The 17835-nt window shown below is 40.2% G+C and overlaps 1 protein-coding gene across 1 annotated transcript in view; it reads right to left on the reverse strand.

Moving 5' to 3' along the window:
- Nucleotides 1-4616: 4616 nt before the first annotated feature.
- SLC4A1AP (solute carrier family 4 member 1 adaptor protein) overlaps nucleotides 4617-17835 on the reverse strand; it is a 31310-nt gene continuing 18091 nt past the window's right edge. Inside the window, exons 9-14 of the mRNA XM_005576246.4 lie at nucleotides 17289-17400; nucleotides 14352-14592; nucleotides 11607-11693; nucleotides 10845-10912; nucleotides 5831-5900; nucleotides 4617-4953 (exon numbers count right to left, since the gene is read on the reverse strand). Of these exons, the coding sequence (XP_005576303.3) occupies nucleotides 4904-4953; nucleotides 5831-5900; nucleotides 10845-10912; nucleotides 11607-11693; nucleotides 14352-14592; nucleotides 17289-17400 (628 nt within the window). The 3' untranslated portion in view covers nucleotides 4617-4903. The remainder of the gene's footprint in view (nucleotides 4954-5830; nucleotides 5901-10844; nucleotides 10913-11606; nucleotides 11694-14351; nucleotides 14593-17288; nucleotides 17401-17835) is intronic.

Genomic DNA, 17835 nt, shown 5'->3' on the forward strand with positions numbered 1-17835 from the left:
CCTAATCTCAGGTGATCTGCCGGCCTCGGCCTCCCAAAATGCTGGGATTACAGGTGTGAGCCACTGCACCTGGCCTATTTTTTCTTTTTCTTAGTAGAGATGGGGTCCCACTGTATTATCCAGGCAGGTGTCAAACTCCTAGCTCAAGGGATTCTCCCACCTCAGCCTCCCAAAGTGTTGAGATTACAGGTGTGAGCCACCACATTTGGCCTTACCTATTATTATTATTATTATTGGAAATTTTAAATACAAAATAGTTAATAAAGTTTTGGCTTTCTAGACGTGTTTTTAGGTCCCTTGAAAATTCTTAAAGTGGCTGGGCGCAGTGGCTCACGCCTGTAATCCCAGCAATTTTGGGAAGCCAAGGCAGGACGATCACTTGAGGTCAGGAGTTTGAGACCAGCTTGGCCAACATGGTAAAACCCTGTTTCTACTAAAAATATAAAAAATTATCTGGGTGTGGTGGTGCGCACCTGTAATCCCAGCTACTCAGGACTCTGAGGCAGGAGAATCACTTGAAGCCGGGAGGCGGAGGTTGCAGTGAGCCGAGACTGTGCCACTACACTCCAGCCTGGGTGACAGAGTGAGACTCTGTTTCAAAAAAAGAAAATTTTTACAGTGGACAGAGACTTGTTTTAATGTTAAATACATATGCCTGACTTTTTCTGTTCAAAACGCTGCTTACTCTGATACACATATTTCACTTTTTCCCCCAACAAATGAGTACCCATACCCAGGAAAAGTTTTGTTCCTTGTACCAAAGATAGGGAGATCCAGCTGTCCAAGACTGAAGTCTGCTTTCAAAACTCCTGTCACCTAGTCTTTAACCTCACCTACTAGTACCTGCCATCCAACCCTACCCGCCCACAACTGTTCTTCAGGTCTCTCTTCTGAGATCCAGACGTATGTATCCAACCAACTGCTTTTTTGACATCTTTACTTGGGTGTCTCAAAGGAACAGCAAGCTCAACTTGTTCCCCTTACCTCAATGAATGGCCTATCACCCATTGAGATGTACAAGCCAGCAATCTGGGACACACGCTCAATTCCTTCCCTTTTACCCCCGGACAATTCCATCACTCAGTCTTAGCCATTCTACTTTTTAAAATATTGTTGGGCTCCATTTACCTCTTTCCATCTCAGTCTTCACTTAATTTAGTCCACCATGATCTTTCACTTGGACTTCTGCAGACTTCTAACTTGTTTTTCCTGCATCCTCCTGCCTTCTTCCATCCTTCTTCCACACTGTAGCTTGAGTCTTCTTTTAAAAATCCAAACCTGGCCAGGCATGGTGGCTCATGCCTGTAATACCAGCACTTTGGGAGGCCGAGGCGGGCAGATCACAAGGTCAGGAGTTCGAGATCAGCCTGGCCAACATGGTGAAACCCCGTCTCTACTAAAAATATAAAAATTAGCCAGACGTGGTGGCGGGCACCTGTAATCTCAGCTTCTCAGGAGGCTGAGGCAGGAGAATAGCTTGAACCTGGGAGGTGGAGGTTGCAATGAGCCGAGATCGTGCCACTGTACTCCAGCCTGGGCAACCAGCGTGAGACTCTGGCTCAAGAAAAAAAAAAAAATCCAAACCCAATCATTTCACCATCACTAACAATCCAATGGCTTCCCATTGCTCTTTAAATATAGAGGCAGATATAATACAGAACTCCCAGGGAGGCCAGGACGGCAGACCAGGGACAGCTTGCTTACAGCTAACTCTTTGTGTTCCTGCTGTAACAGCATATTTTATTTCATGACTAATAACCTTTTGTTTCTGAGAAAAGGAGACAGGATTACTTTGAAATCTGGTACCCATAAAACTGTAACCCATATAGTTCAGAGATAATTAGCCTTCGAATAGAAACTTTCAAATATCCATTAACTGAGATACACATTTTAAAAAGATGTCATAAAGAAAATTCTTAGCCAGGTAAGACCTTAAAGATGAATTAATGTAGAGCAGGGGTTGGCCATCTACAGCCTGTGGGCCAAATCCAGCCTGCCATTTGTTTTGATAAACAAACACTTAATGGAACACAGTCACACTCATTCATTTGTGTACTGCCAATGCTGTCTGCATAAAGCAGTGGAGTTGAGTGTTACACCAGACTATATGGCTTGCAAAGCCTAAAATATCTGACCCTAAACAGAAAAGGATTGTTATAGAAAACAGTGCTCTAGAGGTTTCCCACCATGGGCTCCACATCAGAGTCACCTGGAGTACTTGTGAAAGGGATCACCTCGCCAGATGCGGTGGCTCACACCTGTCATCCCAGCACTTTGGGAGGCTGAGGTGGGCAGACTGCTTGAGCCCAGGAGTTTGAGACCACCTGGGCAACATAGTGAAACCTCATCTCTATAAAAAAATATAAAAATTAGCTGGGCATGGTGGCATGTACCTGTAGTCCCCGTTATTTGAGAGGGTAAGGTGGGAGGATAGCTTGAGGACAGGAGGCAGAGGCTGCCGTGAGCCGTGATAACACCACTGTATTCCAGCCTAAGTGACAGAGCGAGACTCTGCCTCAAGAAAAAAAAAAAAAAGGATCACCTCAGAGATTCTGATTAAATCTGTCTGAGATGGGAAGCAAATATTGCAATTAAAAAATTTTACATTTCTCCAGGTGATTCTAATATGTAGCCACAGTTGAGAATCACTGATCTAATCCTATCTCCTCTTTCACTGATGAGGAAAGTTAGGCCCAGATGTTAGGATCTATTCCCCCTTTGTAATAACAACTATTAACATCTATAAAACCCTGTAAATTATATTCACCTACATTATCTCATTTGATCCTTAGAACAATCTGAGGTTCCAAGAGCAGGAAGCATTACTGTCCCTGCTTCACATATGACAGAACTGAGACTTGAAGAATTTAAGACATCTGCCTACAATTCCTCAGGGTCATTGTGAGGGTAGGGGGAGGAGTGGGGTGGGGTGTGGTGGTGTGTGTGGGGGGGTGTGTGTGTCTCCAATCCCTTTGCCTTCACTTCAGCCACAGCAGATATATTTTTACTTGTTCAAGTATTAGGGTCCCACATACAATTTTGTTTGAATAGAGTTTCACCTCTGAAGATCATTGATCTAGCTCAGACTTTTTTGTTCAGTGTTTTAATCCAAAATGGCATAGTCATTCTGTACCCAAATTCCTGTCATTTCTTACATCATCAACCAGTTTTTCCTTGTTGGTCTACATGAAGTCCAAAATAATAGTTTCTCATAATACCAACATTCCTTTTTGAGAGATGAAGAACTTATCACTTTTAGCAGACCAGACTTCCCACATCTGTCAGGATAACTGAAGTTGCTCATTATTGCTTCCTGCCTACCTCCGTGCATACTGTGTAATCCATTTTAGGAAAGCATCAGCCTCATTCACTCTCTAGCTCAGGCAGCATTTTTCCTCCCTGCTGCTTATGTCTGCCTCAGCCTACCCCAAATGCTCTCCACTTTGCTTCACTCTTGGGCTTTCCTTTCTATGGAAGTGAAGCACTAATGATGGGGAGGGTGAGGGGAGGATATAAGACATCTTCTTGCATTTCTTCCTGTTCCCAGAGAAATTCTTCCTATTCCCCTCTCCGCAGAGGTGAGAAGCCCCACAATGGGCAGAACACATGCAGCTTTTCATTCCATGGCCTTATCTGCACCCTTCCACAAGAGAAGGAATGACTGATTGGTCAGAGTTCTGGACATTCAGCAGGCTGAGTTTTCATCAGCACTAGTGCCTGAATGCACAAGGTGGTGCCATAGTTAACTTTGTCCTGATAAGTCAGGGTCTATTCTCAAACCTGATAGGACGATTATAGTTGAAGGTTGTAGGAAGCCCCCACTGTGAACCTACTTTTAGTACCAAGAATGACAGGGACACCCAGAATCACACCCATAGCATAACCTCATATTTCAACAGTTATTTGAGGAGGCAATATCAGTGAGTTCTGCAACCCAACCACCAGAAGCACCCTATTACTCAGGAAAAGCATAGTCCTTAAGTCATAATGAAAGAGGCTGTGACCTTTAATCAACGTAAGGTCCCAACATTAGGTCCCGGAGGCAGTGGCCTGTAATCCTAGCACTTTAGGAGGCTGAGGAGAGCGGGATTGCTTGAGCCCAGGAGTTTGAGACCAGCCTGGGCAACATGGCGAGACCCCATCTCTATAAATATAAAAATGAGCCAGGCACAGTGGCATGTACCTGTAGTCCCAGCTACTCAGGAGGCTGAGGCAGGAAAATCACTTGAGCCTGGGAAGTTGGGACTGCAGTAAGCTGTGATCATGCCACTACACTCACTCTAGGCAACAGAGTGAGACCCTATCTCAGAAAAAAAGAAAAAAAAATTAGGTCCCAGTGCTTTGGGAGGTTGAGGTAGGAGGATCACTTGAGGCTAGGAGTTCAAGACCAGCCTGGGCAACATGACAAGACTTCATCTCTCCAAAAACTTTAAACAAAATAATTAGCCAGGTGTGGTGGTGGTACATGCCTATAGTCCCAGGTACTTGGGAGGCTGAGGTGGGAAGATTGCTTGAGCCCAGGAGTTCAAGGCTACAGTGAGCTAGGATTGCACCACTGTACCCCAGCCTAGGTGACAGAGTAAGACCCTCTTAAAAAAAAAAAAAAATTATGAACATTTTTGTCTTCTGATTTTAATAGGATCATGTCTCTCACTTTACAAATTCTCAAAACATATGGTTCCCTTTTTACATATATATATAAACACTTTTAAACATAAATATCAAATGCATGAGAATCATATGGGCAGATAAATTTGGGAAGCCAAGAACACAGAAGGAAAGGCCAGTCACCAGATCTTACAAATGATCATCTAAACTTCTCTGGCTATTTGATTTTGATACATTATCCCAAATATTCCATGTCACATGGTCCACAAGTTCTTCTTTTGGGATTCTGAAGCAATCAATAGCCATACTTGTCATTAAGATGGGTTCTGCCATCTCCACTTTGACCTAGATCAGAATATAAAAAAATAAATACATTATTTACTTTTCCAAAGTCAGGAGAGAAAAGATATTCAGGTATCAGTAGGCCAAAAAGTAAAATAGACAAAAAGGTTTATTCTTTGATAGAAATTTTACTTTTTGTATGAAATTTCAAAATACAGCCTTCTTTTCACTTCTACCCTAACATTTGTTAGCATAGAAAAAGTAGACATCTCTAGTAACTAAATTCTATTAGTTACTAATATATTAGAAATCTCAAGCTGTGATGAACATATGAGGAAGTAAGTATCTCATACATTGCTTTAAGGGTGTGTGTATGAGCATAAAACTGGTACAATCTCTATAGAATGCAATTTATATTATCTTCAAAATGTTTATACCTTTGATCCAGAAGGTTAACTTTTATGAATTTTTTTCTACAGATGCTCCTCTGTACTTAGCATTTTATATATAAGTATCCATAAGAAACTAACAACAATTGGTTGTCTTGTGAGGAAAACAACTGAGTAGCTGAGGCACAGCCAGAATTGTTTTCCTTTCTTTTGACTTGGTAAAACCCAGATAACATTACATCTGTAAACACTTCTGTATATATTCCTAGAAGACAAGGACTTTTTCCGAAAAACATAACTCAACATCATTCACACTTTAAAAAAATCAACAATTTCTTAGTATCATCAAATATCCAGGTAGTGTTCAAAATTATCTGACTGGCTAATAATTTTTTTAAAGAGTTGTTTGTTTGAATAAGGATCCAAACATGGTGTACAAATTACCACTACATACTCTTGTAACTTTCTTATTTTGAACCTTAAATCTATATTACCTATTCAAAAATATAAATAAATGAACCTTAGAGGAAAAAAAAGTAAAAACAATCTACCTTCAGGTGGGACCCACACACAGTAGTCTGGGTCATCTTCAGGATATTTGGAAGAAAGTGTTGGTGGAAGCTAAAAAGAAAAGATGGATTGTTTTATTCACAAGAATTTCTCTCCAGAAACCTTACAACTGCAGAAGGGATTGGGGTCCTATTGTTAGCCTCCTTAAGCAGAATAAACGTTAGCCAAGAATTTTGTATCCAGCAAAACTAAGTTTCATGAATGAAAAAGAAATAAAGTCTTTTTCAGACAAGCAAATGATGAGGGAATTTGTCACTACCAGACCAGACCTACAAGAAATACTAAAAGGAGTTCTAAATCTTAAAACAAAAGGTTGACATGCACCAGACTAGAACCTCTTGAAAGCATAAAACTCACAGGGCCTATAAAAAAATAATACAATGAAGGAAGAAAAATATCTAGTTAACAATCAACATGATGACTGGAACAGCACCTCACATCTCAATATTAACATTGAATGTAAATGGTCTAAATGCTCTACTTAAAAAAAAAGTCACAGGCTGGGCACAGTAGTTCACACCTGTAATCCCAGCACTTTGGGAGGCTGAGGTGGGTGGATCACCTGAGGTCAGGAGCTTGAGACCAGTCTGGCTAATGTTGCGAAACTCCATCTCTACTAAAAATACAAAAATTAGCTGAGTGTGGTGGTGCGTGCCTGTAGTCCCAGCTACTTGAGAGGCTGAGGCAGGAGAATCACTTGAACCCGGGAGGCGGAGGTTACAGTGAGCTGAGGTCATACCACTGCACTCCAGCCTGAGCGACAGAGCGAGATTCCATCTCAAAAATAAATTAAATAAATAAATAAATAAATAAAACCAAGTATCTGCTGTCTTCAAGAGACTCACTTAACATGCGAGGTTTCTTATAGACTGAAGGTAAAGGGGTGGAAAAAGATATTCCACAGAAATGGAAGTCAAATGCAAGCAGGAGTAGCTATTCTTATATCAAATAAAACAGAATTTAAAGCAACAACACTAAAAAAAAGACAAAGAAGGCCATTATATAATTATAAAAGGATCAACCCAACAAGAAGATATTATAATCCTAAATATATATGCACCTAAAACTGGAGCTCCCAGATTCATAAAACAACTACTACCAGATCTAAGAAAAGAGAAAGACAGCAACACAATAATAGTGGAAGACTTAAACACTCCACTGACAACAGTAAACAGATCATCAAGGCAGAAAGTCAACAAACACTGGACCTATACTACACTCCAGAACAAATCGACTAACATAGTTACAGAACATTCTACTCAAGAACTGCAGAATATACAATCTTCTCATCGGTGCATGGAATATTCTCCAAGATAGACCATATGATAGACCACAAAACAAATCTCAAATTAAAAAAAAATAGAAATCATATCAAGTATGATATGATAGTTTTATTCCACCACAGTGGAATAAAACTAGAAACCAACTTGAAAAGGAACCCTCAAAACTACACAAATACATGGAAATTAAACAATCTGCTTCTAAATGATTTTTGAGTTAACAATGAAATCACTGGAAATTTAAAAATTCTTCAAAATAAATAATAGTGACACAAGTTATCAAAACCTCTGGGATACAGCAAAAGCAGTGCTAAGAGGAAAAATTTATAGTGCTAAATGCCTACATCAAAAAATCTTGAGCCAGGCATTGTGATCCACGCCTATAACCCCAGCACTTTGAAAGGCCAAGGCAGGAGGATTGCTTGAGCTCAGGAGTTCAAGACCAGCCTGGATAACACAGTGAGACCTCATCTCTATTTAAAAGAGAGAGAGAGAGAGAAAGTCTGAAAGATCACAAATTGACAACCTAATGTCACACCTCAAGGAACTGGAGGAACAAGAACAGACCAAACCAGGCTGGGCGCAGTGGCTCATGCCTATAATCCCAGCACTTTGGGAGGCTAGTGTGGGTAGATTGCTTGAGTCCAGGAGTTTGAGACAAGCCTGGTCAACATCGTGAAATCTCATTTCTAACAAAATAAAAAAATTAGCTGGGCTTGGTGGTGCCGCCTGTAATCCTAGCTATTCAGGAGGGCTGAGGCAGGAAAACTGCTTGAACCCGGGAAGCAGAGGTTGTAGTGAGCTGAGATTGCACCACTGCACTCCCTGGGCAACAGAATGAGACTCTGTCTCGGAAAAAACAAAACAAAACAAAACAAAACAAAACAAAAAACCAGATTAAACCCAAAGCTAGCATAAAAGAAATAACAAAGATCAGAGCAGAACTAAATGAAATTGAAACAAAAGAAACTGCAAAAGATCAATTAAAAAAAAAGGGGGGTTTTGAAAAGATAAACTAAATTGATAGATCATTAGCTAGATTAGACAAGAAAGAATATTCTATATTAGTTCAATTAGAAATGAAAGTGGAGACATTACAACCAACACCACAGAAATACAAAAGATCACTTGAGACTACTATGAACACCTCTATGCACACAAACTAGAACATCTAGTGGAAATGGATAAATTCCTGGAAACATACAACTCTCCTAGATTAAATCAGGAAGAAACAGAAATCCTGAACAGACCAATAACAAGCAGTGAGATTGAGTCAGTAATAAAATATATTACCACCACCAACAAAAAAAAGCCCAGGACCAGATGGATTCACAGTCAGATTCTACCAGACATTCAAGGAAGAACCAATCTTACTGAAAGTATTCCAAAAGATTGAGAAAGAAGGAATCCTCCCTAACTCATTCTGTGACGCTAATATTGCCCTGATACAAAAACTAGGAAAGGACATAACATAAAAAAGAAAATTAAAGACCCATAACCCTGGTGAACACAGATGCAAAAATCCTCAATGAAAGACTAGTAAACTGAATCCAACAGCATATCAGAAAGATAATACACCCTATTCAATACACCATGATCAAGTGGGTTTCATCCTAGGGATGCTGGGATGGTTTAACATATGCAAGTCAATAAATACGACACATCACAGAAACAGAATTAAAAACAAAAACCATATGATCATCTCAATAGATGCAGAAAAAGCATTCAATAAAAGCCAGCATCTCAGGATCACTGCAAGCTAGGAGTTTGAGACCAGCCCGGGCAACAAAACAAGACGTATTTCTACACAAAAACCCACAAAAATTAGCCGGGCATTGTGGCACACAACTGTAGTCCCAGCTACTCAGGAGGCTGAGGTGGGAGGATCACTTGAGTCCAAGAGCTTGAAGGTTGCAGTGAGCCATGATCACACCACTGCACTCCAGCCTAGGTGACAGAGCAAGATCCTGTCTCAAAAAAAAAAAAAACAAAAAAACATAAAAAATAAATTTTTTTTACAGCAACTTGGAGCTAGAGGCCATTATTTTAAGTAAAGTAACTTAGGAGTGGAAAACCAACTACCATATGTTCTCACTTATAAGTGGGAGCTAAGCTATGGGTATGCAAAGGCATACAGAGTGGTATGATGGACTTTGGAGACTCAGAGGAAGGAGGCTGGGAAGGGGATGAGGAATAAAAAATTGCATATTGGGTACAATGTACACTACTTGGGTGACAGGTGCACTAAAATTTCAGACTCCATCACTATATGATTCATCTATGTAACCAAAGAACCACTTGTAACCCAAAAGCTATTTTTGAAAAATTACATACAGGTATAATTTTAACTCTAAGAATTATTGTCCTTATGCCTGTTAGCAAACAAAAACTAAGAGAGAACAGTTTCTATTAATGATCTTGACATAAGTAACCTACTTGGGGGAATATTTTCTCTGAACCTTTTTTCCATAAAGCATCACAAGCTGATTTTCAGCCAGTGAGTTATGTGACACTCTTTAAAAGGGGCAGTTAACACACTGCAGGTATGACTGCTAAATGGTATAGCCCCCAGAGAGGGAAATTTGGCATTTACCTTTTGGCCAAGGTTTAGAAAAGTTAACAGAGCAAACCTGACTGCTATCCTTTGAAAACCTGTTTGCAGGGTTTGCCCTTGGCTGGCATTTGGGAATCTGGAATTTGGGAAGGTTTCTACCATCCTAACTGACAAGAATGACTTACTGTGCCTAAACTGTTTGTGCAAACAACATGATTCATGCTGAACACCTGCTTTCCTTCTGGAAGTCTGAATTTTGGTAGATGCCAGGCAGGGAATGCCTACGCGATCAGTCCCCAATAAAAACCCTGGGCACTGAGTCTCTAATGAGCTTCCCTAGTTAGCAACATTTCACAAGTGTTGCCACAACTTGTTCTTAGGGGAATAAAGCATGTCTTGTGTCACTCTACTGGAAGACATCCTTGGAAGCCTGTGCCAGGTTTCCACCATATTTTGCCCCATGTTCCCTTTCCCTTTGCTGATGGTGCCTGGTATTCTTTTGCTGTAGTATATCAGAGAGGCAAGTACAATCATACGCTGAGATCTGAGTCCTCTTATGAATTACCTAACCTGTGAGTGGTCTTGGGGACCTCCTGACACAACCTGGCACTTCTGGGAGCTTACTATTTCCACACAAAATTATATATATACAAGACTGTTCATTATAGTATTATTGTAATAAAAGACTAAAAACAACCCAAGTGTCCTTCTATAAGGAACTGGTTAGATAAGGTCCTCCATACGGTGAGAAACTCTCAATATACTGATACAAAATAATTTCCATGGGTGGTTTAAATAAATAAATAAATAAATAAAACATACAAAAAACAGATGTAGAGTGGAGTACGTTACATCCTACCTTTTGTGTAATAAAAGGAGGAAAATAAGAGTATGTTATTCAAATGTCTTTATATGGCATAATAGGATATAAAGAAAGATTCATAAACTAATAAAAGAGATGCTTGTATATGAGCAGTTATAGGGAAGAGAGTGATAAAGACAACAGAAAATTCAAAAATAAAAATCAAAGAATCTAGATTTCTAGGAGAGGGGATAAGGCTGCTGCGAACTCTGTTAAGTCAGTCTCCAAAGATTCACTCTTCTGGATGTGGTCCATGACAAGGGGATTCATTTTTACTCCAAGACAAGTGAAATACTTACTTTGCCTGGACCAGGCGCTTTCTTTTTCTTCAATTCATCTCTGCTTTTCTCATATTCATTCTTTGATGCTAATTTAAGAAAAACAAAAAACAAACAAAAAACTGGCCAAAGCTATTTTCAGTATAAGTAAAGTAAAAAGGAAAAATTCTTCCTAAAAGAACATTACAATTATTGACGAAAAGATGCTCATGACAATGCAATTCTCAACAATTCCTTCTACTACTGTAAAAACTACATTAAGAGAAAATTTTTCCTGGATGAATAACCCTAGTTTTTAAACCCTAAGGCTGTTCCACAAGCTTGAATATAACCACATTATGTGAACAAGTTAAAAAAAAAATGAAGCTGATTTTACTAGTCCACAGTTTAACCATGACAGGTAAAACCAGAGTAAAGCAGTCCTTTTAACAATTTCTTTTAAGATAGTTTTGGAATCACTCCCATAATAGGTACATATTTGACTTTGGGAGATGTAAAATTGTGGAGAGCTTTGCACAGCCGGAGGGAAGCATCAAAGCATTAAGTGCTTTGTGGGGCAGGGAGAGGGAACCTCAGAAGGTAGAAGAGGAGTAAAAGAAAGGCAAATGGGATGGCACCAAATACAAACCTCTCTTATATTCCAACTTTGTCCAGGGGCCTAGTGGCAGCATAACTGAAGGACCATTCTCTGTGCTGCCTTCAGGTCAGCTGCCAACCCCTCCCTTATGAAACCAGTCAGCCACCTGTGTGCAGAGCAGCAACGAAGGCTGCTGTACTACTTGCCTGAGGGTCCCTCGCACAATGAAGTGGTTTCGCTACTGTCTTGATAATCTTTATTCTGTTCTTCCTCACTAAGTTGAGACATGTTTTCTATAAAAAGCAGTATCAAAGCATATTGTCATTATTTAATTCATGGTGGAAAGCCAAACAAACAAAAACAAGAGAAACAGAAGCTAAGTACATAATCATCCAGTTTTATTATCATCAGCTTCAACTAATTTTAAGGTTTTAAATAAATATTTCCAAATATATTACAGAAGACTGCCGATTTTTCACTTAAAACACTAACTAACGTTGAGGTGAAACTTTTTAGCAATACTTACCAAAGGCCTCAAAAATGTACATACTCCTTGGCCTAGAAATTCTACTCCCAAAACATATTTTTTTAAAAATCAGAGATGAACACCAAACTGTATTATTATTTTAGAAATAGGGTTTTTCTCTGTTGCCCAAGCTGGAGTGCAGTGGTGCAATCATAGCTCACTGCTGCCTTGAATTCCTGGGCTACAGAGATCCTCCTGCCTCAGCCTCTAGAGTAGCTAGGACTACATGCATGTACCACCATGCCCAGCCAATTTTCTTTTTTTTTTTTGTAGAGTTTCACCATCTTGCCCAGGTTGGTTTCAAACTCCTGGGCTCAAGTGATTCTCCTACTATGGCCTCCCAAAATGTTGGGATTACAAGTGTGAGTCACCCAGCCTGGACCCAAAATTTATTATATGTATGTTTGTAATAGCAAAAATTAAGAAATAACCTACATGTTTAATAATTGAGATCTGACTAAATATATTATGGCATATGCATGTGATGAACCACCATGCTCCTTCTCCAAAACCACATTTTAAAAAGAATAGTTTAAGGCATAGGAAAAAAAAAAAACTAGGTTATAAAATAGCAATATATAAGCTGGGCATGGTGGCTTACGCCTATAATCCCAGCACTTTGGGAGGCTGAGGTGAGAGGACTGCTGGAGGCCAGAAGTTTGAGACCAGCCTGGGCAACAGAGGGAGACCCTATGACTCTATTTTCTCTACAGGTATGTGCCTTGGGAGGTCAAGGCTATAGTGAGCCAAGATCACACCACAGTACTACAACCTGGGTAACAGAGTAAGACCCTGTCTCAATAAAAGTGAAAATTAAAGTAAAAATAAAAATAAACCACAGGAAAAAAGGGCTGGGGTAATCCCTCATCACTGCAAATTTACTAATTATTTAATTTTTTTTGTTTTGTTTCTGAGACCGAGTCTCACTCTATCACCCAGGCTGGAGTGCGGTGGTATGATCTCAATTCACTGCAACTTGTGTCTGCTGATTTCAAGTAATTCTCCTGCCTGCCTCAGAGCCCTCCCGAGTAGCTGTGATTACAGGCATGCACCACCACGCCCAGCTAATTTTTTTTGTATTTTTAGTTGAGACGGGGGGTCTCACCATGTTGGCGAGCCTGGTCTCGAACTCCTGACCTCAGGTGATCCGCCCGCCTTGGCCTCCCAAAGTGCAGGGATTACAGGCGTGAGCCACTGTGCCTGGCCAAATTTACTAATTATTTAATCTTATAAACCAAGTTTCAAAATCTAAGCTATTTTTACACATACATATTTACTTTGGTCCGTTAAACAAAAAAATTATACTTATTGCTCCCTTCCTGCTGAACTGTTTATATCCACCCTCACAATATATGGCTCAAAGACTAAGCTCATGTAAGCACCTTTTTGAAAAGGGGAATGCAGATACAGAATACTTACCTCTCACAGATGAGGAAACAGTAACTTTTCTGTTTCCCAGACAAATGAAGGTGATTCAAGAGAAGGGCTACGTACCAGGCCTGGTATTTTTACATAGCCAAGTCTGGTTTGTTTTGGAAGTAGACACGCATGCATTCCCATATATTCAGTGCCAGTTTTTATTGTTTCTCCTCATATTCCTTATTTTCTGAGATCTTTATCTTGCTAACCAGTTTGGCCAACCAGCAGGAAAATAACCCCTGCAGTTGACAAGGGATGAAGGATACTAAGAAGATAAACAATGATCTTTAGGGGTGGGATTGTGGGGATTTCTTTTTTTCCCTTTGGACTTTCATGTATGATCTATAGTTTCTAAAATGCACATATAATCCTTTGTAATTAGAATATATATATATATACTCTCTCTATATAGAAAAGACAGAATTGATGTATATATCTATATCTATATGAATATCAATCTATTCTGTCTTTCAACATTTTTCATCAACTATTTGCTGAGGCAGGTGGATATGTGTCAGGTTTTCTGCTAGGTTCCAAACACAAAAAGATGAATGAAGCAAGATCCTTCTTGAGAACTTTAGTCCAATGGGTACAATTATGTTTTGGCCTCTGTTTTAGGGATGGAGGAAAAAATGAGTAGGGGTTGACTTATCCTGAGACCACCTGATCAGGCTCCATCATCTACCCTATTCCACTGCCCTCCAACTCACACAGTGGCAGCGGCTCAGCATTATTCCACAGCAGCTATGGTTTCAGATTCCATAGCCTTCAATTTTCTGTAATTCTGGAATGGATTGGAAATAACTGCCCTTAATTTGCAATGAGGACAAATAATGACTGGCGGTCAAAGAAAGAAGACCAAGAAAGTATGTTTCCTTACTACAGAGTCAGTATATCACATACAAAGTCAAATGCACAGATAAGAACTGGCCTTGCTTTTTAAAACCTATCCACAATCAATGTAATTGCCCACTGAACAACACAGGAAGGAGAAGAAAGATATTACCATGGGTTTGGGTTTCTTTAAAATGTGTGAGATCTGTGGGATGCCTCATTTCCTGCACTGCTGCTTCTGGCTCTATCTCTGGCTGTGGCCTACTGAGGCTTCCATCCTCCAGTTTTTTCTTTTCATGCTCCTCCTTTTCTTTCTCTTCTTCCTCTTCCTCTTCCTCCTCCTCTTCTACTTCAGGCTCATCTTTCATTCTCATTAGAGTTGGAGGGAGTTCTGGACGCTTGGGGGGTAACTTCTAAGAGGGAAACAAAACCATGAACAAGTAGTTCTACTTAATGACAACAAGAGATAAATCTTTTCAAGGAGGTCAGTCTAAATGTGTTGAATGTTTACCCTCTTTAGGATGATGAACTACACAGAAGTCTGCTAGCGGTGGGACTTTCACCCCTAGCAGGGGGGGAAATTTTACCCCTCTACAGACCCTAAACAAGTGTCTTTATTATTTCCTAGAGTCAAAGATTACCAAATACCAAACACTTGAAAATAGCTTGTAGGGAACTAAAATAGTTATTTCAGATGAGTGCCAGCTACAGGAATTCTGTCCTGTTATAACTCATGATACTAAAGAATCTCAATTGATTACAAAATCTTCTAAGGAATAAATCAGACAATCAGAAATAAGTTATTTGTGCTGCTTTTTCATTTTAGACTTAGAGTAATTTCAAGGGAACGGGATGTAAATCAGTCAAACAGATCCTGAAGAAAAGGAGGAAGACATTTCTCAAAGAATAAAGCTAAATATTCTAATCAAAGCCATTCAATAAAAGTACTTATTAGAAAAAGCTGATCACGGTTATGGACTAGAGGGAAGGAACCAAAGTGTATCTTGGTTATATCTTTTTTTTTTTTTTTTTTTTGAGACACAGTCTTGCTCTGTGGCCTAGGCTGGAGTGCAGTGGTGTGATCTCAGCTCACTGCAACCTTTACCTCCCCGGTTCAAGCGACTCTCCTACCTCAGCCTCCTCAGTAGCTGGGGTTATAGGCACGTGGGCCACCGTGCCCAGCTAATTTTTGTATTTTTAGTAGAGACGGGGTTTCACCATGTTGCCCAGGCTGGTCTCGACTAGTGAGCTCAAGCAATCCGCCCACCTCAGCCTCCCAAAGTGCTGGGATAACAGGTATGAGCCACCGCGCCCGGCCTATATTATCTTTTAAATATAGGACTTAGTTCTAACATCCTCTAAGGAGGGCTTTTTAGTAAAAAGTTTTCTACTTAAAACCTAAGTCCCCACCACAACAGATTGAAAAGCCTCCTTGTTAGGTAAACCATTACTCATTCAGAATACATAGTGAGGCCAAGGTGGGTGAATCACGAGATGAGGAGTTCGAGACCAGCCTGGCCATGGTGAAACCCTGTCTCTACTAAAAAAAAAATACAAAAAATTAGTTGGGTGTGGTAGCGGGTGCCTGTAATTCCAGCTACTCGGGAAGCTGAGGTGGGAGAATCGCTTGAATCCGGGAGGAGGAGGTTGCAGTGAGCCGAGATCGCCACTGCACTGCAGCCTGGGCGACAGTGTGAGACTGTGTCTCAAAACAAACGAGAAGAATACATAGCTAGGACTTCAGACCTCTGCCACCAGAGGGCAGTATACCCTAATTCAGGGTGTTTTGGACGAATTGTGCCCCCTGCCACCCAAATTCTTGTTTGAAGTCCCAACCCTCAGTACCTCAGAATATGACTGTAAATTAAATTAAATTGAATTAAAATAACACTGTTAAGGTGGGGCCCTAACTCAGTATGACTCGCGTCCTTATAAGAAGAAGAAGAGACACCAGGGGTGCAAGTGCACAGAGGGATGGCCATCTGAAGAGCCAGCAAGGGGGCAGCCATTGGTAAGCAGAGGAGAGGCCTTAGAGGAAACCAACCCTGCTGGCAACTGTGAGCAAATAAATTGATGTTGTTTAAGCTGCCCAATCCCTAGTATTTTGTTATGGTGGCCCTAGCAAACTACTCAAGGTTCAGCTCTTAGGGGTAATGAAAACCTTTTAAAAACTGAATCCATGAATAGGAATATAGATAAAGCAAAAACATACAGACATATATTGGAGGATAGAAAGGAAATCATAAAGCTCAAGAGACAGACCTAGATCTGATTACCAGCTTAGTTACATAATACTGGTGTGATCTGGTATTTAACTTCTCTGACTCTATTTCCTCATTTGTAAGAGGTAATAATTCCCACACAGCACAAGGTGTTGGAAGGATTAAAGGAAGAAAAAAAAATCATATGGCAGAGGCAGGTGCACACATTATGTTCTTAACAAATGTTGGTGAGTCTGAATACTATATCTATCCACCTGGGGAAAAGCATTTAATGCAGGAGACCAATTCTTAAATGCAACATTCATGAGAAATTAATAAACTAGTATTCTAATTTACAAACCATTTACTTGCAAATTGATTGGCATAAATTAATTCATCAATTCTTGATAACCCTAAGCTGAGAAAAAGAATCCATGAACCAGCCAGGCACAGTGGCTCACGCCTATAATCCCAGCATTTTGGGAGGCCAAGGCAGGTGGATGACGAGGTCAAGAGATTGAGACCATCCTGGCCAATATGGTGAAATCCCATCTCTACTAAAAATACAAAAATTAGCTGGGCGTGGTGCAGCGCGCCTGTAGTCCCAGCTACTCGAGAGGCTGAGGCAGGAGAATTGCTTGAACTCGGGAGGTGGAGGTTGCAGTCAGCCGAGATCACACCACTGCACTCCACCCTGGTGACAGAGCGAGACTCTGTCTCCAAAAAAAAAAAAAAAAAAAAAAGAATCCAAGAACCATGTTCTGGGAAAGATGTGATCATACCAAGCCCACAGCCCTTTCTCACATTACTATGGAATGAGTCATTTGTAGTTTCAAAAAAGAAAAGAGAAAAATTAGCTCAGGGATAACTCAAGGGCTAAAAGTTTCACACCCTGACTCACAACTTACCCCTACTGTTCCAGTTTTTAATTTGAATTTGCTTCCTCCTTTCATGGCACCAAACAGAGGCAATGTAAGCTTTTTAGCTTTGTTTTCTGCACCTGTAGTCTGACCTTCAGTCCTAGGAAGAAAGAATAATTATACACATCTATTCCAGTGAGTCCAAAGTTTTATCTAAAAATACTACGACACTGACAAAGAAACCTCTGGCAAAATAAAAATTACTACAAAATGAATATCTAAGCATATAACAATAAGAAAGAGGTATTCAGACCAACAGTTTTTGAATGGACAAGAACAATGCTGACTGTCACACAGAGCTATTAAGGGCCTGATGAGGCTGCTCCCTTAGTCAAGTAATCTACAACATGCTACATGACTTCACACCCATGAAATGACTACAGTACAAAGGTCACTTGCAAAGGAGAACATGTAAGCAGCAGGAGATGGATCCATGATGTAAAGCCCTATTTCCCACCAACCTCTGAAGGTGTCTTACTTATCTGGAGCTCCCACTTAACTGCAATAGCTCTGAGCACTTAAAAAAAAAAAAAAA

This window comes from Macaca fascicularis, chromosome 13, assembly GCF_037993035.2.
Source record: "Macaca fascicularis isolate 582-1 chromosome 13, T2T-MFA8v1.1".
Classification (NCBI taxonomy): domain Eukaryota; kingdom Metazoa; phylum Chordata; class Mammalia; order Primates; family Cercopithecidae; genus Macaca; species Macaca fascicularis.